Here is a 26,171-nt window from a genome sequence, read left to right as displayed (position 1 = left end):
TTATATGAGTACAGAAGTTTGTTGTGGTCTTTCCTCTCCCTGTACCTGTGCTGAAAGATATTTTTACAGTTGTCATTTATACATTTAATGTAAAATGGTTAAAGGAAGTTCTGAATAGTAAAGATTTTATGGGTGTGTATACGCATTCTGAGTGGAGCATGCTAGTGATTCATACCTTGACTGAAACAAATCCCCAGTGAAGTATGTTTAAGTCAATTTTTTTTATTAAAAACTTTCGCTCCAACCTGAATGTGTTTTTCTGCTCAACAAATGGAATTACACCACTTATTCGACAGGCAGGGAAGGGGTAGATACCCCTACACAAAGGGAAACTCCTTTTGCCTCATTCTTTTAACTGTGTGTCACTTTAAGGACTTCCCTGCTTGTGTGGGAGAAGTTTCCTATCTGTAAGATGTGCAGCTGAAAGTTTAGTGGCTAACAGTTAACTTTTGGTAAATGTGTTTATCTTGCATTCTTGTTTAAGCAACCTGAAGGAATAATCTATTAATCTGCCTGCATATTAGAGTTTGCCTTATTCTAGAGACCATAAGACATGCTTCTTTTGTTGTTCTGTTTTGTTTGGCTTTTTTTCCAAAATGTGGGTTTGATAATGCATGCAGTTAACTTTAAAATCCCTCGTAGTTAATATTTCAATCTGTTAATTTACTTCTTGTAGTGTCTAATGGCCCATGGCTGTGAGGAGGGCTCATTTGTATCACCTCATCCAATTCCCCTGTAATGGGAAGCACTGATTTTCAATCATGTTCACTTATTTACTGATCTTGTTTGTTTTACCCTTCCCAAAGAGGATTGCTTCCTTATACAGTGAATTTATGTTTAATGCTATAGTCTTGCTTTTCCTCATACTGTTTGTGGGTTTCACAATTAATGCAGACGGTTTCAGGTATTTATAGGTCATGGTTTCAAAACGACTTTTCTAAATGTGTAGATGTCATTTCGAGGCTTTAAGTCCACCAGTGATGGATTTAGGTTTTTTTCCTAGTAGAAAGGTTCTAGGTAGAATATTTCTAAATGCAGTCCTAAGGTTTTGCAGTTTAGTCTTGAAAAAAATAACAGTGCCAAGCATTCATTAACAGCAATTTGCTGCAATCTTTTACCCTGAGTGGAAGAAACCTTGCTGAAATGTTGGTAACTTTCCATCCTGCTGTGGCTTCAGTTCTGCAGAGTTGCCTTCCCTAGGGTTATATCTCTCTTGATAGGTACATTAGAGCTGTTATCTGTTTAGTTTAGGTGTGCAATTAGAAACTCAGCCAAATAAAACTTAAGATAAATTTGTGTGAAGTTCTTGGCTGTTGGTGTGTTTGTGAAGAGTAAGATAGTCCAGTGCCAGGAAATCTACTCTGTTTCCAATTAGAAACAATTAAAAAGTTAGTAATTAGTCCAAAGAAATTTAATTATGAGAATGAAAGGTTATAGAGATTTTTTAAAGCAAGTTGTGATGATCTTTCTCAGTGTGAAGATTCCTATTTCTGTTGCTTTTATTTTATGGTAAACTTTTCAGAAGCAGCAAGTGATATTTAAAAACATGAGCTTGGTTCCTGTTAGTTGTGGTGAGATATTACTGGTTAATTGGGAACTTGAGTTTTATTTAAATGTACACTTGAGATCTCAGGTTTCCATATTTTTGTGTATGTATGTTTCTAGAAATCTCTGCTTTTTTTTTTTCTTCTTTCTGCTTCCTTGATGTCTATCAGAAAGATGGCATATAATTGTGCTGCTGGTATTCTCTGGTAAGGTCAGTAAGATTTCTTGTCCATCTTCTAGTTAGAAGTTGGAAGCAGAATGCCTAAAGTAGTGTTGTCTTTCCAGGCAGGTATTAAGGGGGGGCTGCTGTGGCTAAGGTGAGGTCCTGTTATGACTGTTTTTGCCTGTGAAAGAACAGAATAGCTGTGAGTTGCACAGAAAATATGTGGCTGGAGCTGGTGGAAATTGCAGATTGCTTGAGCCATTACAGTATAAGAGCTGTACAGCATCCCAGCCTCTGGTTTTCTCCACTCCCTTTAAGATGTCCTGATGTACAAGTTCCTGAGGGCTCTATGATAGAGTAAAAAATTCTGATTTGGTACCCAGATTATGTGTAGCATGTTGGCCTTGTTGAACTCTGTGGTGCCATCTGTGCTTCTTCCTGTAGAGGTTAAGTAGCCTCTAGGAATTTCTGCTGTTGTCAAAAAGCAATCTGTTCCAGTCTCCTCCTTGTGGAAGTCTTGTGTGCCCCTTCCACTAAAAGATGCCTGGATGCACTTCCTTCCCTTCCACGTATTGAAACCCTCCTGCATCCTGACCCTGTAAGAGACTATTCTCATGTTTACACTTGGTAAGCAAAACCTTGCCCTCGGCCTAGGAAGGTTTAGTGACATACCTCCCTGTGTTTGAGGGAAGTCCTGGGAATACATAATAGAATGATTTTTGTCCTGTTTGTGGAAACTGTCTCTTTGTGCTATGTTTGTGCTATATTTATGCAATGATTTTTGAGCTGCAGCTTCCAGTGTCTGGTGTCGTCTAAACTCACAGCAATAAAATCAGGTAATTAAAAAAAAAGTAAGTTGTGAAGCTGAAGGGGAAGTTGGTTATGAAATGATACTGAGAATAGACAACGCCATCCAAACTGGAACTGCATTCCAGCTGTGGGCAAAACATATGCCAGGTAGCAAAATCTGCCTCCAGTATACTATTACTAAATAGGTGGAATGGTTTCACATTTTTATTTGGCTTATTTGTGTATATTTTTGTTCCTGTGATTTGGCAGGCTACATTGTAATGCATTAATAAGAAAATAAATAAACAAAATACTAAACCAAAAATCACATGGAATAGAGGGGCACAATTACTTAATGGCATAAAACATCTTCCTTTGGCACTCTTCCAGTTCCCATAGTCTTTTAACTGTGACTTGTTGAAATGTCCCATTACAAGCACAGCAGCATGTGAACTGCAGGACATCAGAGTTACTTTTTCCCTGGGCTTTTTGATATGTCAGGATTTTTAGCTTTATTGCTATTCATATATTCCCTGAAAATGAAACCACTTTGTTGCTTCTAAACCAGTATCTGTCTCTTTATGATTTATGAATAAGTTACTATTTCGAGTTCTGAATGGTGGGACTTTGTGTATATGCCTTGGACATAGACATTTAAAAATATGTACAAATTTTCAATTCCACATGAACGTTTGCACACACAAAGGCTGGAAAGCTGATTAATAGGATTAGCAAATCATGCGGAATTGACATGATAAATGTCAGCGAATAAAGAAGATGTTTTCAAAAATGCATTTTTAATACAAGTAGGGTTATAAATAAATTCTTATGCTATTCCTAAGTTTACAGAACTGCTCATCTGGTTAACTATTTATGGTTTGTCTTTTTTTATTTGAGATTGGGTGTACTTGATTACAAATTATTGCCTTTTTATTTACACATGGCATGCATGTATTAATTGCATTGGCATAGGGAAGCAACTTGGACAAGTGGAAGAAAAACTGGTTAAATAAGTGAAATGGTTGCCATGCGTAAAACAAGCAAACAAAAAGTGAAAAAGCTTTTGCTGTGAAGGCGGCCTTGGATGGCCTAGAAACTTGGGTTCACGTTGCTATGGCAAAACAACACAAAGGGACAGATCCTGCTGGCTTCACTCAAGCATCCCCATTCACTTTGTTGAGACTTGTGATGTGACTTAGAGGAGGAGGGCTTTTGGCTTGCTTTGGTAGAGAAGTGTTTGTTAGCAGTGTTGTAGAGAGCTGTGCAACCTCTGGCATCACACGTGGGAAGAGGAGGGAATTACCAGAGTCCATGCTGATAAGGAGGAGAGGAAGTGGAAGTTATTCTTCAGGCAGAAAAGGAAAAGGCCAGACAACAACAAGGATAGAGTTAAGGCAGGGGAAGAATTTGTATGGGAAAGGTAGGTGCTGATTAATGAAACAGGTGGTGGCTATTGGGGAAAGGGCTTAAAGGAACAGAAATAAAAGGGGTAAATAAAACTCTTAAGATCCCAATTCAGAAAGTTATGTGGCAAATCCCTATGCTAGGGAGGCCTTTAATAGGAAACAGAAACACCCCAGAATCTGTGGCTCTGGCCACCTACACGTTGGACTGGGCAGAGAAGCTTTGAAGAAGTAAGCAAAATAAATTTACCAAGAGAAGAAAAGTGTGTAAAAGTTGGAGCCAAGTCTTGCTGGTTTCAAGAAGAGTACTACACAACAGGTACTTGCCTGGAACTGGACTGAGTAGAAATGTGCTCAAATATCCTGAAGTCTCAGCCTAATCCCGGGGTGTACACTTATTTGTTTTCATTTATAGTTCTTCAAGCACTTTAGAACAGAGTCCCATCCTCTTTCTGAAGAGTGTTAAGCTGGTGTGGGAGTGGATACATTTCTGCTATGGCACAACAATGCAGAATGTAATTTCTTAGTGACAAGCCATCTATAAACCACAGAGCTTTATGGTCTGGTAGTTCCTGTCAGTAAGAACTGGAAAATCCACAGGGAAAGATAGTTTTTAAAGAGTAAGCATCATGCTTCTAACCTGTGAATTCTTCTGTCTTGTAGTATTAAAGATGACTTTTTAGTTCAAAGGCTAGTTTTAAAAATCCAAAGACTAAAATTCTGAGGAAGATGAGTAGCAGATTTTTACAGAGAAAACTATTTCTGTTGGTGAAAAGCAGAGAGAAACCCGTAGTTCCCTCAAGTGATTTGTGTTTTGTCTGCTGCTGGCTCTAACAAATGTAGATTGCTTTAAATACCACTGAATTAAGGAGTATTTGTTGTCCTCTAGCTTAGCATAGCAATGAGATCTGTCCTTCCAGTCAGCGCTTTGGTATCTTTCAAAAGCACCACGCTTTTCACTGTTCTAAGCTAAGCTTTATGCATCAAAATTCTCATGGGCGTCAGGAGGCTCCTTGTTGAAACCAAATTAAAACCTCATGCTTTCTCCTCTGCTCGTTCTTGTGTACTTCAAAATATTTTTCCTCCCTTTTCATTTCCCCAGTCTTCTTTCAAACCTGGTAAAAGCTAGCAGTAGTCAGGTTTTTCCTGATGTTCCCAGCAGCACATATTCCTGATTGGATCTGCAAATATATATTTCTCAACAAAACAGGGTCTTTGTGCTTTTTAGACCCTCACTTTCACCAGGACTAGTGGCCTTTACAATGGCAGATTTCAGTGAAAATGACCCCATAGTCTTCAATGGTTTTGATTCAGATGCCCTCTTTTGCCAGCCTTCCTTGCAGCTTGTAGTACAAAGCATTGGTATGAAAACATATTTAATAAACCCAAAACTCTCATGTCGTCTTCTCTTTCTCTTTCACATCAGGGTTCTTTGGATATACTTTTAATATGCCCTTTTGTGATCTCATTGACAAAAATAGCCACCCAAATATACCCCAAAGGAAAAGATTCTCTTGGAAATTTCTTTTGAATGTCAAGTTGACTAGCATTCGTGTTTACTTATTGGGTAAATAGTTAAGGTTCCTTATCCCTTTGCACAGCTTTCTTCTCTTATTTCAAAGGAAATATCTTCCTATTTTGTGGACTGGCTTTTCCTACTTTTCCTAGTTTGCAGGTTTCACATTTTTTCTAGTGACAGCAGGTCTCACACTGAAGCAAAATCTGACAGATTTTTGCACCACAGCTTAATTTTCTTACTTTTTTTTTGTTGTTGGTTTGTTGGTACTGTCAGATGGTCACTTAATAGCAGCTTTGTAGCTGATTCCTGTCACACCTGGTCAGATTTTGCAAAATATTGACAAATTGCCTGCTTAGTAGTTTTAGTCTTAAATGAGTTAGTAGTAGCAGTTTTGTCTGTCTTTTGACTTAAATTGCAGCTGTGGAGGTGACAGTTTGGATATCATTCATCCTAAATTCATGAAATTCAGTGTCAGTTTGTCACCTTTTTGTGTTGTTTGATACTTGCCCTCCTTTTTAAGTTTGTGAGTGTATGTCTTCAAGCAAGTGAGCTCACTCTTCAGAAAGGTCTTCCAAATTTTCATTTATGTCTTCATTATTCACCCTTCATGAACTGGAAGAATCAGGGTAGAAGTTTAGGGCTTTTCAGTCATTTACTGGCAGCTCTGAGTTATACCTTGGAAATGTTACCGGTCAGTGGGATGTGATAGGAATCAAATCACTCCTACAGATGGAAATGTGTGTGTGTTCTCTCCACCTTTCAAATCACCTTTTTCAAAAATACTTCCATCCAAGTTGAATTGAAACTTGACATTTTAACATACTTAGATGCTCAGGTCAGAATGGGATTCTAAATGTCATTTCTTTCTCTCCAGTTCTTTCGCTGTGCTCCCTGTTTCTATACAACTTGGTGTCTTATAAAACTGTCACTGAGGAATGAGAGGTTTGTGCAGATGGGAGAGTGATCTAAGTCATATCTTGTGTTTTGTTATTCGATACATTAGCATATGTGCTGTAGTCGCTCTTTTTCTAATTTCTTTTTGTTTGTTTTTGGTGGTGAAATGGCTGTATGTCAGTAACTTGAGTTTCAGAATGTTTCTTCGTTGCCTGTTTGCACATATGACATCTTGCAGAACATTATGATGGTTTTCTATAGATAACACTGACTAGAAACCTCATTATTTGCTCTCTTTGATAATTTTTCTTTATGGCAGCACTTAAAAATTGAATTAGCAACCAAATACTATCACTAGGTAGAGTTCGGTTTCTTTCATCTAGGGAAATAGCAGCAAATTATTTCAGTTTATATTTGACTTCCCAAATAATGCTCAGTATTTGTCTTGTCTTGCCATTTTGCCAAGTGTGTTTTTTGTGGGACACTGAGCTTGAGAAGGACCTGCATGAACCCCCATGTCGTAACAGGTAGTCAGCTCCTTGCTGGCCCAGTATGCTGCTGTCCTGCAGAAGTGTCTGTGTGTCCCAGCAGCCTGCAGAGCTGCTCCTGGGCTTTCCTCCCTCCTCCTGGTGTGATCTGAGCCACTGCCAAGACCAGTTGGAGGTTCCAGGAGCTGGGTGCTGAGTGAAGGATCTGAAGGAGGCTGGAGTTCTGGCCTTGGGCCCCAACAGCCCTTTCAGGTGTGTAGATGCAGCTCCCTGAGCACAGGGCAGTGCCATCCCCTCCAAATAACCCATGCAGAAATGCTGCTGAGGAGATTCTGGAGTTTCCACTTGGCCCCAGAGATGCTGGTCTTGAAGTGCTGGTCTAGTGCAGGTTTTAGTTGAGCAGACTTTTGCTGGTGCACAGCATGGCACTCACTGTGTAACAGCATCTGGCCTTTTGTCCTTGTGCTTCATTCCAGTTTAATGTCAGCAAGAACCTTTAAAATGGTATTCACATTGCCACAGTTTAGATATTTTTGATCCTGACTCGGCGTTTTGCTGTCACTTAGTCCCTTGGTGGGGAGTTGTAATTTCTTGCATTGCTTTATGAGGAGTGTTAATGGTTGCCACGGTGTCATCTGCTCCCGAAGGCACAATACCAACATTCTGTTTCTTTACCTTCTTGGTCTGTAATCTTATTCTAGACATCTAGGTGACTGAGAATAGAGTTAAAAAAAAAGGTGGAAGAGGATGTTGTGGATCTGCTTAAGTGTTCCCCTGCAAAATCTGTAGCATGCATTCTGGGGTCAGAATTTTCAATGTGCTGTAATGAAGGCAGCAGCAGATAACTAAGCAAACAAATGTTTATATGCCCCAGAGAAAGTCTGATTACTTAAAATAAACATGTTTGAGGGTGTGAGTACCATTGGCAGGCTTCAGTGGGACTTTGGTATTAGCTGACAGAAAGGACTCTGGGGCCTCACTTCCAAGCAGATCCTGACTTGCTCGATGTGTAATATAAGGGAGCAACATGTGCAGAGAGGTGCTGAAATACAGGGGGAGGAGTACAAGGTTATTTGTACCTAGGGTATCTGACAATATAAAATGCACTCCCCTACTAGTCCTTTAAGAGTTCTGTTTCTCTTCTTACAAGAGAGATAATTTTGAGTATCTAATAACATTTCTGTAAGTTGTATTTGTATTAATATTTATTTTTACTTCTTTCTGTAGGCAATTAAAAGTCCAGAAGATCTGATTTCAAAGCATACCACAAATTTCAAAGGAAGTAAATCTACATGAAGAGCCACAAAGCAAGTTGATTTGAGAAGATACAGCATTTAGAAAAATGTCATCAAGTTGTGTGACTTCAGTGTTTGCTTTGATGGTTTTGTGCTTTGCAGCTGCAGGTAGGTAGTATTATGCAAATCATACATTCAGTGTAACTGGTTGTGCATATTTAGAATTGTTGATAAGAAATACTTTTTCATGCTGAAAAAAGTAGGTCAGCTAAAGTTTGTTTATGTCTAGGTTTTCTATAAAACTATTGTGATCATAATGACATCGTATATGATGTGAGAAATATGCTGTTCCTATACGAATGTTTTCTTGCATCTATGTTCACCCTTAAAATAATTTAAGAACTGTGGTAGTAATGTAAATTATTGTGGTTATTTACTTATTTATTTTTAAAAATTACATGGTGCACATGTAATATGCATATATAAAAGTATATATTTGTAATGTATATTATAAAGGGAGAGTTGATAACAGAAGCCTTTGGGAGTGGAAGAGGGTAGCTCTGCCAGCATGATGAACTCTTGGCTCTGCCAAGAGGCTGGGTTTATTTCCCTGGGTGCAGGGTTGGGCTCCTGAAGCTGAGGTTGCTAAAGTCTCTCTGCAGAGCTGGGTTGAAAGGGTGTACCAGCTCAGCTCCATGCTGCCTCCAAGACCTGTAATCTGGAATTAAGCCCGAATTATTTGACTTTATAAAAAATATGTCTGCCAAAATCCCAGAAGGGTTCTTCATAGGTCACTGAGTCTGTCCATCCTTTCTGCCATATTGGGATAAACCTCACCTTGGGCGTTCCTGACAGTTGTCTAACCTGATTTATAGTCAACCATTAGTGATGATGGCAAAACCATTTTAATAACAGTTGTCTGTGTTCATGGAGTCCTTGTAGGTTAGGAACATGCATTGCCATTTAAGGGGATTCTTCCTGTCCCACATTTTGGCCTAGCTGGGGATTTTTAAAACAGTATGTTGCAACAACTTGTGACAGAGAAAGGAAAGATCTGTGGAGTTCAAGTACCTAGTTTATTCTGTAGTTTCTTCAAGCACTCAAGTGATTCTACTCAGGATGTTTGTTTGTCCAAGTTCTTTCTGCGGTTGCAAGGGGAAGCCTCCTATGTGTCCAGCTTGTGTACAGCGTGGGTCTTTGGAGAAGAGGCCAAGTGGATATACAGTCAGTCAGAATGAGACAGTGGGAAAAATGGACACTGGACAGATGGCTTACTTAAATCTGAGATGTCCTCAGTATGGAAAAGATGACCAGCTTTGGAAGAGACAGGACTGAGCAATTAAATGTGTTACAATTTGGCTTCATTTCATCTTCAGCATGGAAAATTATGTTATTTCAAGCCCTCAGGCCTTGTGGGACTTTCTCTGGGTTTGACCTCCTTGAAGGCATCCATCCAACATTAGTAACTTTGATTGTTTGATAGTACGTGATGCTGACATTTTGCAATAGCTTCATTACAGACAGACTCTCAGCCATGCAGGGTGTGGCTGAGTGTGTCTGCGGCTCGAGCTGAGGACATCAGTGCTGCTCTTGGCTGAGAGGAGCCATTACTTGGAGTAGATCTGTGTGATTCTAGATGTGTAAAAAAATCTAATTTAAAAGGAAGTGCCAGTGCAGAAAAAAAGCTTTTTTAATTGATCACAACCATAATTCTGTGTTTTGCTGCTGAGGAGAATACTTGCCTATCGAGTCAGCTTACCTCTTAACACTGGCTTTAATTAAAACCCATTGATTTAAAAGTGCTCTCAAACAGTACTACTATTAGAAAGTTATTCTGTGTTCAGAAAACGGAACACGTCTGTCTTGAAATTCATTGTGGTTTTTTTGGTTTTACTCCCCAGTTCTGTGTTTTCTTCTGGCAGATATTCTTGAAACAAACTCTTAAAAGGCTTTGGATTCAGTCAGATGCTTATTCATAAGCAGAATCACAGAATTACTTTGGCTGGAAGGGACCTCTGGAAGTCTAGTCCAGCACCCTGCTTGGAGGAGAATTCTTTCTTTCCTGGAGACTGATTTTCCCTCTATCTTGCATGGGAGTAAATTAGCTGAAGGGAGTAGAAAGGGTCACAGTTTGTGAGGGGAAGGTGAGGGAGCACTGTCTGTGGTTTCTGGCTGTACCTGCCTGTATGTTTGGTTTTCTTCCATGTTTTTTAATTTTTTCAATAAATTCTTAATGAGAACAACTAGATAATGTCCTTTACAGAGTATAATGAGCACAGCAAGATAAGAGCAAGAACCAATGGACTATGATGAAGAGGAAAGAGATGTCAGGCAGATATAATTAAAACTGAGGAAGGACAGCTCTCTGAAGGTTATTTAGATAGAGCTTCTGCAGCTTGAGATCTTGAGTCCTTTTACTGCAAACAGCTATACTTTAAATGCAGGGAGTTGGTCTCTAGGCGAGAACAGGTGGGAGCAAACAGCGCGCTCCAGTTGTGAAAAGCTGGCAGAGATCTGGTCAGCGTGATGGCCGGGGCACTGCAGACTTGACTCTTAATTGCCAGTGTACAGAACCCGAGCTTTTTCAGTCTTGAACCACTAATGTGCTAGTATAAATAAAGCTAGAAGTCTAAATAAAGTGAAGAAGTATAAATAAAATCCCTTGCTTGTGGTGGAGCCTGGGGGAGGCAGGGGGCAGCATGCCACCTCCTTAGGGTATTGATTTTTTTTATACATTTGAGCCTTATTCCAGCTTGCTCTTTGTTTCCGAAGAAGTGAGGCTGCTGCAGCAGAGCACACCTTTGTTTTGTTTGCCAGTCCTACACTGAAACTGCTGCTACTGGTTTGGGGGGGATGTTGCTGACATTATAATGGCTTCAGTGTTCTTGTATTTTCAGGTATAAATTAGCTTCTAGACAGAATCTCTTTTGTTTGGTTTCTTTTTTTCTGTTCTTGCTCTTGAATGTACTAGTGTGCTAAGTGCATCAAAAAACCCCCAAACACCTGGAGTTACATGATATGATGCACAGAAATGAATGGTCAAAGATGAGTCACAGATATGCATGTTTTTCAAGCTAATAGCTTAAAGATTGCACCTCTTTAACTGTATTGAAAATGGTCTGTATAAATATTCAAAGAATATTTGCCTGTTTTTCTACCTCCTTATACTACTTGGACGTATGTAGCTAAATGCTTACCTGAATGTGATTTGTTTTTGTCTTGTACATGGATTTCTTGTAAGCTTTTATTTATACAGCTTTAATTGGACAGAAAGAGACTGCAAAGAAAACCTTGATTACTCTGAGATTTTTCTACTTCGTGGAAAGTCCAAGGCAGAACGGAGAGAAAAACTGCTGGCAAGCTATCTGTCCGACTGAAGGAATTAAGTTTTTGAAGTGGGATTAAATTAAGGTCTGGCAACCTGTAGTAGGAACTCCACACAAATACTCAGAACTGCACACAGTTATCCAGACCTTGGATAACCTCTTAAATTAGTCTGGCTCTTTAATCTTGGAGCAAAAATATTCTGTCCTAATGTGGCTTATATCAAAGGCTGGAACGTATTTATTGTACTTGCTGGCAAATCAGTGCAGTTGGGTGCGTGATGTGTCCTAATAAAATGCCTTAGAGGACAACTGAATTACGTACCTGGTCTAGACCTTTAGGGCCAAACCTTCAACAAGACAGATCCTTCTGTGAAGGAATGGGAACATTTTTTAACTTGAACTTCTATTTTTCCTTTTTTCTTTCCTGCATTACTATTCAGCTGGAAGGAAGACAGGAGGGTGATACAGCCTATGGATCTACATAGGCCAAAGGTTCTCACTCCAGCCTCTGGGGTATATCCTCTGTTGGTGCAAATCATTCCTGCTGCTGAGAAAGCAGCACAGGTGTGACATCTGATACCAACCAGAATTTGTCCATGGAGCCATGTTCACTTTCCTTCAAACCCCCTGATATTTAGCATTGCCTGTGCTTGACTTGTAGACACGTCTCTCCTTATGACAGAGTTCCATGGTTGTGATCAGGCAGATGAAGACCCTGTAAGAATTAGATATATTGAAGAATTTATCTGTTTCCTGTAATACTGAGGTTACTGCTTTATCTGCTCATGTTAGGTCTGTCTTTATGATTTTCTTTCAAAAGCTCTTTATTGCCTGGTTCTCCATTCTGTTGTAATCTTGGCTGTTTTTTCTTTCTTTTTACATACTTGTTCTTATGAGTAATCTTACATTGTTCAGAGCATGTGTGCTTCATTTTCAATAAGACTGTTCACTTGCAAGTTCGTGTATCTTCTGGATCTGTGCCCCCCAGATGTGGTGGTGATGGGTGCCATGTTAATAAGCGGAACAACAGGAAGAAGCAGGCCTTGTCATGACATCTACTTTTTTTTTTTGTAGAGATGAACTTCCCCTGACCTTGAACACAGTGTTTCCAAAAGCAATATATGATTCTTCAAAGTGTAATAGAAAAGCCTTTCACTGGAAGGTGAAGGACATGACTTAAAAAAGAAAATAGAAATTAATACTGGGAGTTACACAAATTTCCTTCTATTTTAAACAGTGTTTGCTGGGTATTTCCCAGATGTAATTAGACTAAGTTTTTATTTTTTCCCCAAAGTATTTGTTGCCAGAGGTGTGGAGTTTTGTTTGTTTAAATGGTGTTTAGAGGATGAAAACCAAGGGACAGAGGTTAGATCTTAAATTCCTAGGACTGAAGTAAAGCACAGGCTGCATGCAGCTTTTAAATGGATGAGGGTTTCATTCTCTACCTCCCTTTCCCTTCACTTCTTTCTCATAATCAGCTGACTTTTACCTCCCTTGTAAAATCACCTATTCCTATCCATTTATGGTCCGAGTGTTCAGACTTCTGAGGATGAGATGAACCAGTGCTCAGAACATTGGAAGATTTGCAGTCTCAGGGAATTAGAGGAGCAGAGAGCTGGTTCATGTGCTGTGCAGTGTCAGAAAGGCTGCCAGCCCTCCTGCAGGGGCTGCAAGGGAATGCCCACGTTCTTCAGGGGATGCTAATGTGCTCTCAGTTCTGAGAAATACTATTGAAAAACCAGTGGCTGGCTATTAGAAGTGGAAACTGTTCTAAATTTTTTATTCCTTCAGTGCCCTGATGGTGATTTGAAACACCTTGATACCACATGTTTATCTGATGGGGAATCAAATGAATTCCTCACTTCATATCAGTGAGCTCTGTGACATAATTTGGAGATGCCAAAATATACATTAAAACGAGTGTTAATTTTCATTTTGCATAAAACACAATAGCTTTCAAGCAGTAAATTGTTTTAAGTGAGCACTTTAAATGCAAAGACTGATTAAAACTGGGAAGCTATACTAAATCTGTGTGTCCCCTGACTTTAGTTTCTTTAGCATTCTTGTGCTGCATGATGATCTGTTCCTTTGTAAATTACATTTTTAATCTGGTATCGTCTGTCTTTCAGCAACTGAATTGAGTCAAATTCTGTGCTATTTCTATGTGTTTTATGCATAAATAGTGGGGTTTTATCTTCCAAACCCACACAAAAATTCTGAAGAATTTAGAGTCAGGACACAGAGAAGGGTTATGTATTTTCAAAGAGGCAATTGTATCACAGACTTGGAATGGCTTGAACTGAACAGCCTTCATTTTTCCTGTATCAGCAAAGCTCTCAAGCCAAAAGCAGTTGAATTTCAGCAGAATTCTGCACAATTCTGCACCCATGTGGAGCAGAAGGATGTGGGATTGTGGGTCCTGATTCAGCAGAACAGCTGAGTGTATATCGAGGTGCTTGCTGAACCTGAGCATTTATCACTAAACATGAATATCTGATTCTTTGACTGAAACTGGCTGTGGGTGATGCCAAAGGAATCCTAAGAAATAGGAAGTCTCTAATGCAGTGCTGGAATTGCACAGATGCAGGCAAATGGCAGTGTTACTGAGGGTCTCTGGAGGGGAGTACTACACTGATGAAAAGTAGTTTTGAGGAAAATTTTATGGCACAGAATTAGGAATGGCATTAATCCTTGTCTTTGTAAGGAAATTTATTCAAGGTTTTTTGTTTTTTTAAAGAGAAATTTGTCTTCAACAAGTTCTAAGTTTCACATAATTATTTTATAAATACTTTGCTAAAAATAATTCTTTTGTTTTCTGAAGGGAATTGGGATTTGAGGTTTTGCTTGCAGATCTTTTAATATCCTTTCTGTATTGCTGGCCCTTATTAACTCTTTCTTAGCTTTTCCATCTGTCATTTGTCTTCTAAATAACATGAACTCTTGACCCCCTTTAATTAATAAAAACCTGAAAAGGATATTTAGTTAACTGAAGATTAGACTTCATATGCTGTGGCACTCCACACCCAGCATTCCCAAATGTGATCCTGGGGTGTCTCAATAAGAAATGCAGCATCTGCTATTAGAAAAACAATTGCTGTTTTCACATGAAAATTGTATTGAATTTCTGCAAGTCTTCCTTTTATAAGCTCCTTCCACTGAAATATGCTTGCATAATTCAATGCCATTATTTTACCACTGGTGATGTTGTAGTGTAGAGAAAATACAGGGACCAGATACATGCCTTTTCAAGGAAGAGAAATAATTTCATCTTCTGTAGCTAATCACAAAAAGAACTGAAGTCCCTTAGGCTGTAAGTCATAGGAGAGATGAATTTGGAGTGAAAAAAAATATATTTAGCACAAAGACTGTACCATGTTTTATTACCTGAAGGCATTGAGTTGGATTCCTCTTTGGTGTAAACTTGTTTTAAGTCAATGGAATTTCACCAAGGATAAATTTTGACCCCAGGTGACAAAAGCAAAGGAAAGGTTTTTAGTAATGCCATGAACTGCAGCTGCTTTTAGCACAATGTACTTTTCTTCATAAGTGTACTTTATAAAAGATGGAGTTATTGTTCCTTTTTTTGGCAGCTGCCACACTGTGAGACTTACTAATAGGCATTTAATAAAAAAGGGATTTTACCTGTCAGTGATGGAAATAACTAAACTGAAAACTTCATTACTCTCATTGAAGTAGTGCAGCAAAGAACTAACAAATACAGGAATATGGGGCAGGACAATGGAAACATATGTAAGGTTTGTTGCCGTTTTCAGCAAAAAGTTTGCTTTCATCTGAAGCAGGTTTGGTGTTTTGTGTTGGTTTTTTTTTTGTTCTCTTTCTGAATTTTAAACCAATGTATTTTTCTTAACACTTGGAGTCAAGAGTGAGTGAAGAATTAATTTTTATTATTTTCCCTCATTTCCCTCCTTTTTTTTCCCTTAATTTCCTAGATCACCAAGTTTGCCTTGTGTCTGGAAAGAATGATGGATGCAATTTATTTTGGAATAAATAAAATGTTTCTTTGTTATTAATTTTAATGTGGATGGAGCAGTAATCTATATGCTACTAGAGATGCTCCTCAAGTTATTTTGATTCTAGCTACTAAGTCAAAATTAATTTCTTCCTTCACAGGAATGCATGCCTTTCATTAATGTGTAAAAATCAGGCAGGGGTGACTGAACACGCAGTGTCACAATGCCTTGGTGATTCTTCAGGCACCAGGAATTGTATGGAAGTGGATAAAGGTGAAATAGTTATTTGAAAATGTAGCTATTGCTGAAGTAGCTTAGCATAGTTCAGTTTGCGAATTTGAAGTTGCTTTAAGGAAATCTGTAGAAGATGAAGAACTTTAAAAGCCGTGGTCACACATTTTATATATTGGTGCCTGTGTGTTTAGTCCAAATGGGCAATTTGGTGACTCCTGGGAAGCATCTACTCTGTAGCATAAAAGCTCCCTGTGCCTCAGGGCATGGCTCCACCCATGCTGCTGTGTCTGAGGACATGGTGGAGTCTTCTCCTGCCCATTGGAGATGATTTGTTAAACTATATAATTTATACAAGTTGCCAGATTTCCGTATCTTCTGCTTTGAAATGTTAGGTCAGTCTGGCAAAATTTTCTTTTATAGCACTAATGAGTTCAAAGCAGTAATTAATTTTCTGTGGGATATTTTCACCTTCAAGCTGAAAAATTAATAAGTATTTGAGTAAATGGGCAAGAGAACTCCTCAGAGATTACTTTAGAAATTACTTGTCTCAGTTGTTTTTTGAAACTAGGCCCATAGTAGTTGTTTTTCTTGCTAAAATAGTGCTCATGGCCATATTGTTCACTGCATTCATTTTCATTCTCCCATTGCTAATGTTTCATCTCTGTGATTCCATTTACCATCAGAGATGGAAGTAAGAGGGCTCAGGTATGCATTGTAGGAAGGTCTCTGAGGTTTTGCTGAAGATTACAATTGCCTTAATTGTAATACTTGACAAATGATTCTGTAGTATCTCCTGTTAAAAGGCCAGTTATCTGACTTTAGTAATGGTTTCTTTACCAAGGGAGAAAAGGTAACTGAAATGTCAGAATAAGAAATGCATCATGCCAGTAACAGAGAAATACAAGCAACCCTGAATAAGATCTGGTTTGTTACTTTTGTTCTCTTGAAATCTTTTGTCTTTTTGGAAATTAGAAAAGCTAGGGGATTTTTCAGCACTTTCATGCCCAAGATAAAATAATGTTTAAGACTTTGTGATGGTTGATTTTGAGTAAAACAATCAAAAAAATAAAATTCCTTAATTCTAGGTCTCTGATGCATTTACTGGGTCTCAAAAGTATGTTTGCAGCAAAAAGCCTGTAAGTCAGCTCTCATAAATACTGGACTGAACTTCAACTTTATTGATATGATTCAGGAGAAAAGAATTCTAATGAAACAGTTCTGAGCATTGAACTGCTTAATGGTGTTGTTAAAATTTTCTTGTATGTGGAGAAAACCAAACCAGCTTATTCTTCTGTTTGTTTCAACATTACACGAGCACTATGTAAAGGATTACCCAAAAATATTATCTAAAACATTTCAAATAAAAGTTGCTAGCAAAGAGCTCCTGGTTTTTCTTTTCCTGCCTTGAGGAGTCCTAGAATGTATCTTCCCTCTTTCTCCAGGGAAATAATAATGCACTTGAGATGGTTTTATAGGTCAAGCATTCATGTAACTGTCTGTGATTTGACAAGATTGCTCAAAGAAAAAGTGGAGTGAAATAAGGATTTACCCAGGAGGATTTTTGAGCAATGAATCAGTGCTTTTTTTTGGCCTAGTGGACTGAAGTAATTTAATTGGAGGAATCAACATTTTTGGTACTAGTTGACTGAACTAATTAAGTTGATTCAGTTCTGATACCTGTGCTGTCATCTTGTTCCAGTTGCTTTCCTCAAATTTTTGGAAGGAACCAGCCTGTATACTGGTGTCCCTGTGCTCCCTTGTGGCATCTCTTGCTGGAATGCTTTCTAAGGATTCAGTTTGCTACTTGGTGGGCTACAAGTGCTGCAGGCAGAACAGGTTCATATGGAGAGCATAACTTTCTGCAGAGTCGCTGTGTCTTCTTCCCTTTAATCCTATTCTAAACCAGTCAGTAGGTGTCTGATCCTGCTGCAGTTGTACAGCATTGTCTCTAGGAGCATTTAATGGCAGAAATTTGAAGATGGTGTAGCACAGGTCCACTTTCTTAATGCATTTAATCCTAGGGTTCATGTCCTGAAGTGATTGCAGAACTTGTGTTCTGGTCTGAAGTCTTTGGTCTTCCATTGGTGACACATGGGTTTGTTTGCTTTTTCTTTAAAGCTGCTTCTTGTTAGGTCCTCTGTGCTATTTTGTTAACCAGGCCATGGCTAGTGGGGTTGAAGGGAGATTTACTGAGATTTACTGCTGTGCAAAGGCTGTTGTGCCAGTGAAGGGAAATCGTGCTATTGCTCACTTTCGGTGGGACCCTGCAATGAGTGTGATGCTCTCTGCTCCGTCTTTACTGGGGGCTATGTTCCCCTCTTGTGTTCAATAGCTCACTCTAATTGTTTGTATCCAAGATGTGTATTAGTATGTTTTTTTTAGTTAGGATGATCTCATCACTAATGAGTATCTGATGCCTTTGTAATGCTCCTAATACACACAGAACAGCTGGAAGAGACTTTTTAAACAAGCATCTTTGTAATATCCTGGATGATCTCAGAGAACATTTAAATACAACAGTGCAGTTACATTGGAAGCTTTAAAGATAAACATTTTTTTTATACAATGGCTAAACAATGTGTAGTGGGTTACATGTGGGGTCTCTCTGCATTTACAATGAATGAAAGTGGCAGTAAAGTGTCCAAGGGGATTAACTGAACTGTTAATGGTTAATAGTGAGGACAATTGAAGAATTGGTAGATGAGACTACACTTGTGCTATGTTTTTGTATGTATTCAATTTGTTACTGTAACCTTTTTATCCAGAGGTTGTTTGTCCTCAACAAGAATTTGGTTTTTTTCCAGCCAAACCTGTGGCACTGGTGGTGGGGCTGTGAACAGTGGGACTGGAACTGCTCTGCCTGGACTCTGATCATGAGTCAGGTCTGCGCTGTCCTCGGAGCAGGGAGTGGAGGTGTTTCTTATTCAGCTGTTTGTGTCCAATTAGATGTTGATACCCTGCTTCAGTGGGGGGTGGTGGCTTTTCTGAAGTAGGATACACTCAGGCTTATGCTTCTCCAAGCACTTTGCCTTGCAGTGTAGTGTTAAGCCTGCCTCTGCATTGTATGGCCAGTAAATTATCACAGATCTCATGAGATATTACTGAAAGAATGGGTATTAACTTCCATTCAGTGAATTTAAACCACTGGTCCGCTGATGGGAAGAATTTTCAGCCAGGCTCCTGTGTGCTTACCTGAGAGTTTTTGAAGTCCTAGAAGTGTCTGGTTTTCTCTGAACCATCATGATTGCTTCCCTGTGATAGGGAGAGCAAATAAGGGACCCTTGAAAGTGGGTGGCAGGGGTAGTGGAGCCTCCCTTTTTTGCAGCAGCTCATGTTTGTACTTGGTCAAAAATGAATTTCCTCTTACCGAAGTAGAGTATCAAAGTATTGTTCAAGTGTTTTGAGTAACTTGATCTGTGGTTCACCTGGTGCCATAGCTGGACATAACCACAAAATAAAACAGTTGGAATATACGGCAACAAGACGGTTTGATTTACTGGCACAGCTATATGTCCTTACCGAAAAGTACATGAAAAAGCTGACAGAAGCACTATTTTTTGTTCATGTAACTTATGTAACTGTAGCCATAACAAGGCTCTGTCAACTGGTTTCCCGCAGTGATATGCAATACATTACAAAAAGGATCTATGCCACTGTACAATACAATGTTGAAAGTTCTATCCTTTTCCTGTGAAGACTGTTCAATAAATGAGAGGCAACAGTCCTCCTCTGGACTCTGAGCTGGAACCCTTCACCGTCAGTGTGTTATGCTTACAGTGTAAGCAAGTGGAAGCCTGAAACATTTGATCTTGTTAAACTCTACTCAAAACATACAGTTTAAGTAGGCCCTGCATTAGTTTCTTTGCTTGATTTTTGTTTGTATTTGTTTAACATCTAAGTTTTTTCAGTTGTTAGCTCTTGTTTTTTCCCCAAATCAAAACCTGATATTACCTCCCAATTACAAATATGCTGAAATGGGTTGCTTACATGTTTTTTTTTTCCTACAAAAACAATAGTAGTAATTAAAAAAAACCAAAACAGGGCATGTAAGATGCATAGCAGTGACCACTTTCAGGTTGTTAAAAATCCCAGCAAACCAGATGAATTGCCACCACCAAGTGCTGACTCAATGATAGCTTTTATGTGTACTTTAAATGTTTAACAGGAAGAGAGATTACTCATTCCCCCACCTTTCTGGGCGACTGTTTGAAAGTTTGCAAATCGCGTATGAGGCCTCTCAGACTGCTGACTGCACTCCAAAGTTATTTTGCATCTAGAAAGTTCCAGGATATTGTGACTGTTTTCTGTATAACACTATCCTTTACTGATTGTACTTGAAAACAAATTGTGCTGTTCTAGGTGTTGCCAAGTCACTTTGAAAGTCTCACAGAAAGGTTTCTCACTCCTTACCCCATATGTAGGGCTGGGGTATTGGTGGTTCTTTTTGCTGGAAGAAAAAAACCATCTTGCTCACTGAAGTCTCTGCTTCCAGTTAAGTCAGGGGGCAAGAAAGCTTCTGTGATCTTGCACTGTTACATTTAGTTAGCGTTTTGTGGTTGGTTTGTACAGAATGTACCTGCATTTTTTTCCCTCAAGTCTTGTTTGTTTGCTTGTTGAAGAAGGAGCCATAGGAGTTTTCCCATACTGGAAAAGACTCAGAATTGTACTCCATCCCCAGCTGTTAGGTTGCTCATGTGTTCCCTGCCATCTGTAGTGCCACAGGGGCCCATGCTTCCTTCATGCAAGCCCTTAAATGGGAGTTGAACCTTTGCCATACAGAGAGATGGATTTCTACACCTGTGGGGTCTCTGAAAGGGAAGTACTTCAGATGTGCATGTGAACATTTTATATTTTCTGAAACCTGAATTGGCTTTGAGGTTCCCTGAGACTTTTTTCTGTGCAACAAGGATACTAAGATGCATGCCTTATAAAGGCTATGTTAGCATTGGGCACAAATAACTTATTTCCTGAGTTAAAATTCCTTTCCCCAACTTCCCTTAAAAAAAAGTTAATAAAAGATTATTTGAGGAGAAGACCCATTGTGATTTCATATGCAGGCCATCTCAGTTCTTTTATATCTGCTGCTCGCCTGGGAGTATACACTGTACTCTTATCCAGAGCTTGAATTGTTTTCAGCTTCTTATTAGTTTTGAAAATGCGTTTAGCAGTTAACTGCCAATGTGTGTGCTCCTTCTGGTTACAGCTAACAAGCAGCTGGGCAGTACATTAAGAAAATGTGAAATCAGTTAACTCTTGTAGAACCACATCTGAGTTTCTTCAGTTGCCCTTGTTGAACTATGTGGGGGGAAATGCTGTACAATAACACAATGGGCACATGCTTAATAAGGAAAGAAATGAGCAGAAGGAAATCAAGGAGGAGAAAATATTTTGGTGTTTTGGCAGGGAAGAAGGGCTGTAGTGAGTGAAGTGTCAGTTATTGCCCAGATAGCAAGGAGATGAGCGAGTGGTGGCATTTAGTAAGAAACTCCTTAGACAGAACTTTACCTCAGGGGGAATGGAAAGAGACACATTAGTGGGTGATTCATTTCAGAGCTCTGATGCTGGCAGATGGCCTTTTGAGAGACCTTTCCTAAATGAGCAATTTTACTTTTTCATTGAGAATGATTTTGGTTTGGTGTGGGGTTTGTTTTGTTTCTGGTGGGCAAAAAGTAACCTCAAGGACACTAGTTAGGAAGTGTTTTATTTTATAATTGAATATATATCTCTTTGTATTATCTTAACAGTTTTGAAAATCTTTTTACTGGACTTAATCTGTCAAAATTTGTTTTAAATAGTCAAACTAATGCCTGTGTGCTGATGAGCCTTTTTCTTTTCAGCAAGGATGAGGCGCAAGTATAGGATATATACGGCCAAGTCCTGTTACATGTGGCTGCCATCTGCATGAGCTAAATTACTGCCTATGAATCAGGCATACAATATGCAAGCTCTGCTCTGTCTAAAGATCTGCTCCCAGCTTGTTTAGAGTCATCCTTTCTTACTCTCCATTTAGTCCTTTCTCTGGCAACTCTCCCATGGACCTCATCTGGATTCTTGCCTGATTAAGGACTAAGAGCTTGACCCTGTGAGATAATAAAACCCCAACATCCCTGCAAGAATCTACAGATTTCATTGGGAGTTGAAGGCAGTGTGTGCTGCTAAAGTCTTCAGCATGTATGCTGGGTTTAAGGTAATGATTTCAGAGCTTGGCTGTGTTACAGTATACATACTGGCTCTAACTTGATTAAGCTGTGAGTATATTACTATGATTTCAATCCTCAATGGAAAGGGAAACACATAGTTTCTCTGTGGATTTTGTGGCTTATTTAGAATGAATTTTCATTTTCTAAATGTGTGTATGGAGATGTTTCTCACCAGAAAATTTCAGTTTATTGGTACTTGTACTTTTTTAGGGGCTGTTTTCCTAAAAGCATGGATCCAAGAGCAGATTGCTCTGGGAAGTGGAGGCCATGAAATTGTAAGATCTGGGAAGGGTCCTAACTTTGACTCTTGTTGCACACAGCCTTCCCAAGCGATTCACAGTTTCCTTAAAAGATTCCAGTGTCTCCATGTTTTTGTTAGAAACAAAGAAACCCAATGCTAATTATCACATCCAGGAAGAAAACACATTACTGGATTAGACCATATAATGAGATAATGAGCACAGTTGGATAGTGACCTTCAGCTCTTTGTATGGATAATGCTCTTTAGACTTTATTTTAATAGAGTGAAATACCCAACCCCAAAATTTAAAAAAGAAAAAAAAAATAATTCCCACAGAACCTCCCAGTTTAGAAGGGGGAAAGAAATATTGAAACACTCACATAACCCCCAACTTATCTTTTAATTAAAAACTGGGTAAGTATAAAATGCATTTTGACTAGCAAATAATTTCTAACATGAGAAAAAACTGTTCTTTAATGTTTTATTACTGCCTATAGGTTTCTTTTGGAATGCTATTGCACCTAGGCACAAGAAGGGGCCTGAAATTCAATTTTAGGTTAAAAGAATAACTCCTAAAAGACAAAAGTTTCTTGATTTGAAGGCTGCAGCATAGCTACGGGATGCCTACTAAGAAAGTAACTTTTGATTGTAAAGCTCACTATAAACACAGGTAGTATTTAATTAAAGCAAGATTAAAAAAATTGTCACCTAAAAATCTAGGTAATTTTCTGGCAGTAATGCTCTTTCAGTCTTTCAAGACCAGCACTCCTGTTTTTATAATCTTTTTTGGTGCATATATTTCTTTTTCTTCTGCACCTATAATTGGCTCCGTAAAAGGTTCACAGGGCTGGGTGTCACTGAGATTGCACACTTGGTATTATCTGGTCAAACAGATAACACTTGAGTGTTTGCAAGCATGATGTGTTTTGTCTTCCTGCAACGTGGACTTCTGCTGTGATGACCCAGTGACACACAATGTTTATACAGATAGCAGTAGTCAAGTGTGGATGCTTTGTGAGTCAGGCAGAACAGATTGCAGAGGCCCAAGTGATGCAGCCCCAAGAGGTTATGATGAAAACAGATATGAAACAAAGCCTAGTAAAAGTGTTCTTGTACACTCAGATGCATATTCAAGATAGTGGTGTGAACCAGTAAGTTTGTGGTCACTTTTCCTATAGACACTGAAGGAAGGAAGATGGGGTTTGACTGAGAAATGGGAAGCTGTGAAAAGAAAGAGTAGAAAGAGTAGAAGGCAAGGGCTGTGAAGGAAAGGAAGGAAATAACATGATTTCTGATATCCAATCTGTGTTGTACAGTTCATGGTTATCATGGGGGAGGGCAGGAAGGAGAAGGCATGAGGACTTCCTCTGTACCTGTAAATGCCTTTGGCTGGCTTCAGCTGGGGAAGTCTCCCAGCCTGTGGAAAGGACTGGTAGGATGCAGTGCCTGGAAAAGTGCACCCTAAGCCAGCTTCAGTGATGACACCGAGCTGTGTGGTGGGGCTGACACACTGGAGGGAAGGGATGCCCAGAGGGGCACTGACAGACTGGAGACGTCAGCAAGTGCAGAGGAGGTCATGAAGTTGATAAGGGGGCTGGAACACCTTCCTCTGAAGTTGTTTCACATGTATGGCTGTTACTGTGTTTCAGGGCTGGATTACTGGGTTTAGGGGAGTGGAAGATCAGGCAGGGCATGGAGCATATGCTGTACTGTGGCACTCTGGCCCAGTGTTGCTTGATTACACACTCTTACCATCAATTTCTTCTCCATTAAATGTGTTTTGCAGTATGCTTTTTTTTTTACAGACGATGTGAATAAACTTTAAGTGGTAGTGTTTGCATAAAACATTCAAAGAGAACCTGTTCTGTTAGGTTAAAAGGGTTAATTTGAAGTCTCATTTAAAAGCCACCATATTATTTGCCTAAGGATAAGCTCACTTTTTCAGCTGCTAAATTTCATTTGCCCTATAAATTAATAGTAATAATGTTAACAAGTTATAAAAGGGGAACATATACCAATAGAGCCATGTTAGTTCAAACTACTTATCTTAAGTGTTAAGTTGCACTTTAAATTATAGTTATGTATTTAGGAAACTGGGCCCAAGCATTTCAAAAGTCTCAGATCCTCAACTTCTTGAAAATACTCTGAAAAATATTTGTCTAGGTTTATGCACATGGAATTTCTGGTTTAAGTAATCTCACTCATAGATAACTTCACTGTGATGATGGCAACACTGAGCTGTGGTGTAATGGCCTGTGGTCCAGTGGAAGGTGGGTTGGTTGTTTTTCACACATCAGTATTAGAGTAACAGCTGAGTTTAATATGTAACATCACACTTTGAAAACAGGTTCTGTTCAGAGTGTAGTGTAAGCACTGAGCTTGTTAAAATTCAGGTACTGCTTTTGTTGCTTTCTGGTCAGTCTTTTTGTGTAAATGTTCAAACCAGAGATTTCTGACGCCACTTGATCTCTGTGCTTGTATTTCACTCATCCTGTTGAGTCAGCCTTATTGAGAGGGCAAAGATCAATTTCTTCCAGTTTGGGGAGGACAAAACAAAGATGGTTTCTGCTTTTCAGAGCTATAAGCCAAAAGTGTTTGACTTGAAGAGAGGCTCTCTTTATTTACCTTTCTGAATATTGACAATTTCATAGAATTGGCAGCAAAAGATGAGAAAAGACCATGCACTTGATGTGGATAGATATTGTGCCCAGCAAACAAACCTCTGAACAATACTGATGAGAAGATGTTTAATTATTTATTAAGTCTTTTTATGGTACAAGGTTCACAGGGTTCTAAACCCTGTAGATTTATCTGTTTATGATTGGATGGTTTCAGAGCTAGTCTGAGTCAGAGGTGCTTTTGCTCCTTTAGAAAACTTTCTCCTCCTTTGAGGCATCAAGTCATCATGCACAATAAACCCATTCATGGGAAGGGATTTGGATTCCTTTTTGGTCACTCAAATTTTGTGCTGATGATTCAGACTTCCTGGTCCCCAGCTCTGTATAATATGGATATGATTGATCACCTCTCTGTGCTGGAGAGGTCTTTAAGGTCTACCTGTCTTTAAGACAGGTACCTGGCAGCAGTCAGTTGGGTAGAATGGATGCTGACATTGAAACACCTGCAGAAACAACAGGCTTTAATCCTACTTTGGTCTACTTTTGAACACTTGGACTTTCATTTGTATTTAATATTCAGTCTCTGAAAGTGTAGATAGCCTCTTGACTTAGTCTGCACTTTTGCACCATGTCTTTTTTACCTGCAAGCTTCTTCTGGACAGAATAACAGGAGTTTGGTTGTTTGCTCAGGACTTTTTGGGATCTATGAGCTTAGTTAAACTGCTGTTACTGATCTTGGGTAGTTTACAGGTATCTGGAATTCCAGGACAAATGTCTGTTTCCTGCGTATATGCAGGTGCTACACTAGAATGACAGTACTGCTGCTTTTGAAGGAAAGGATTGGGCACTGCAGATCATAATTTTAGGTAGTTAGTGGTTTGGGTTTTAATATTCACTTACATATTTGTAAATTTCTCCCTGGACATACTGTGATGTTTTAGCAAGTCACCCTGTTTCATTAGGTATGTAAGTGAAACTGTGTGGTGTGGTAAGTTATTTCAGACCTTGGACTAGGACAGTGATCCTGCAAGGTGAATGCATAGAGAAGTTGTCTGCAGCAGTTTTCAAATCTGTAGCATCTGGTGTACATACAGCTTGTCCCATAAGATGATGCTATAGCAGTAACCTGAGATGATGAGAATCTGTAAATCAGACAGGATTTACTCAGAATCTGTTTAATCAGAGCAGTAAACAAAACCTTCTGATCCTCTTTTTTTAGCTTTTTTTTTTTTTAATAGCATTTTTACCCCACCCTGAAAGCAAGAGGCCAGTCTGACTTGGGCTGAGAGCTGAGCTGGTAAAAGCATTGTATGGCTCCTTCAGTCTCCTTGAAAAATGATTCTGTCTGAATGAAAAGCATTATGTTAATTCGGCAATAGTAAATAACTTCATGGTATCCAAAGGACTGTGCCATGTGGCTCTAAATATGTAAATCAACTGAAGTGACGTTGTTTGCACTTAATAAATCATTAAACCAGTTTAGACTTCTGCTACATCTAAGGTGGTTCTTTTGCAGTGCTGCTGTAAATGGAGTTTCCAGGAGTT

The 26,171-nt window shown here is 39.1% G+C and overlaps 1 protein-coding gene across 2 annotated transcripts in view; it reads left to right on the top strand.

Moving 5' to 3' along the window:
- The window catches only part of TGFBR3 (transforming growth factor beta receptor 3), a 113,470-nt gene that overhangs the window by 5,161 nt on the left and 82,138 nt on the right, over positions 1-26,171 (top strand). For both annotated transcript variants that reach the window (XM_063407488.1, XM_063407489.1), the window contains exon 2: positions 8,029-8,204. In XM_063407488.1, coding sequence (XP_063263558.1) covers positions 8,144-8,204 — 61 coding nt within the window. In that variant the 5' untranslated portion in view covers positions 8,029-8,143. The remainder of the gene's footprint in view (positions 1-8,028; positions 8,205-26,171) is intronic.

This window comes from Prinia subflava, chromosome 10 (assembly GCF_021018805.1).
Source record: "Prinia subflava isolate CZ2003 ecotype Zambia chromosome 10, Cam_Psub_1.2, whole genome shotgun sequence".
Taxonomy (NCBI): Eukaryota; Metazoa; Chordata; class Aves; order Passeriformes; family Cisticolidae; genus Prinia; species Prinia subflava.
This window is presented reverse-complemented; position numbering and strand designations above follow the sequence as displayed.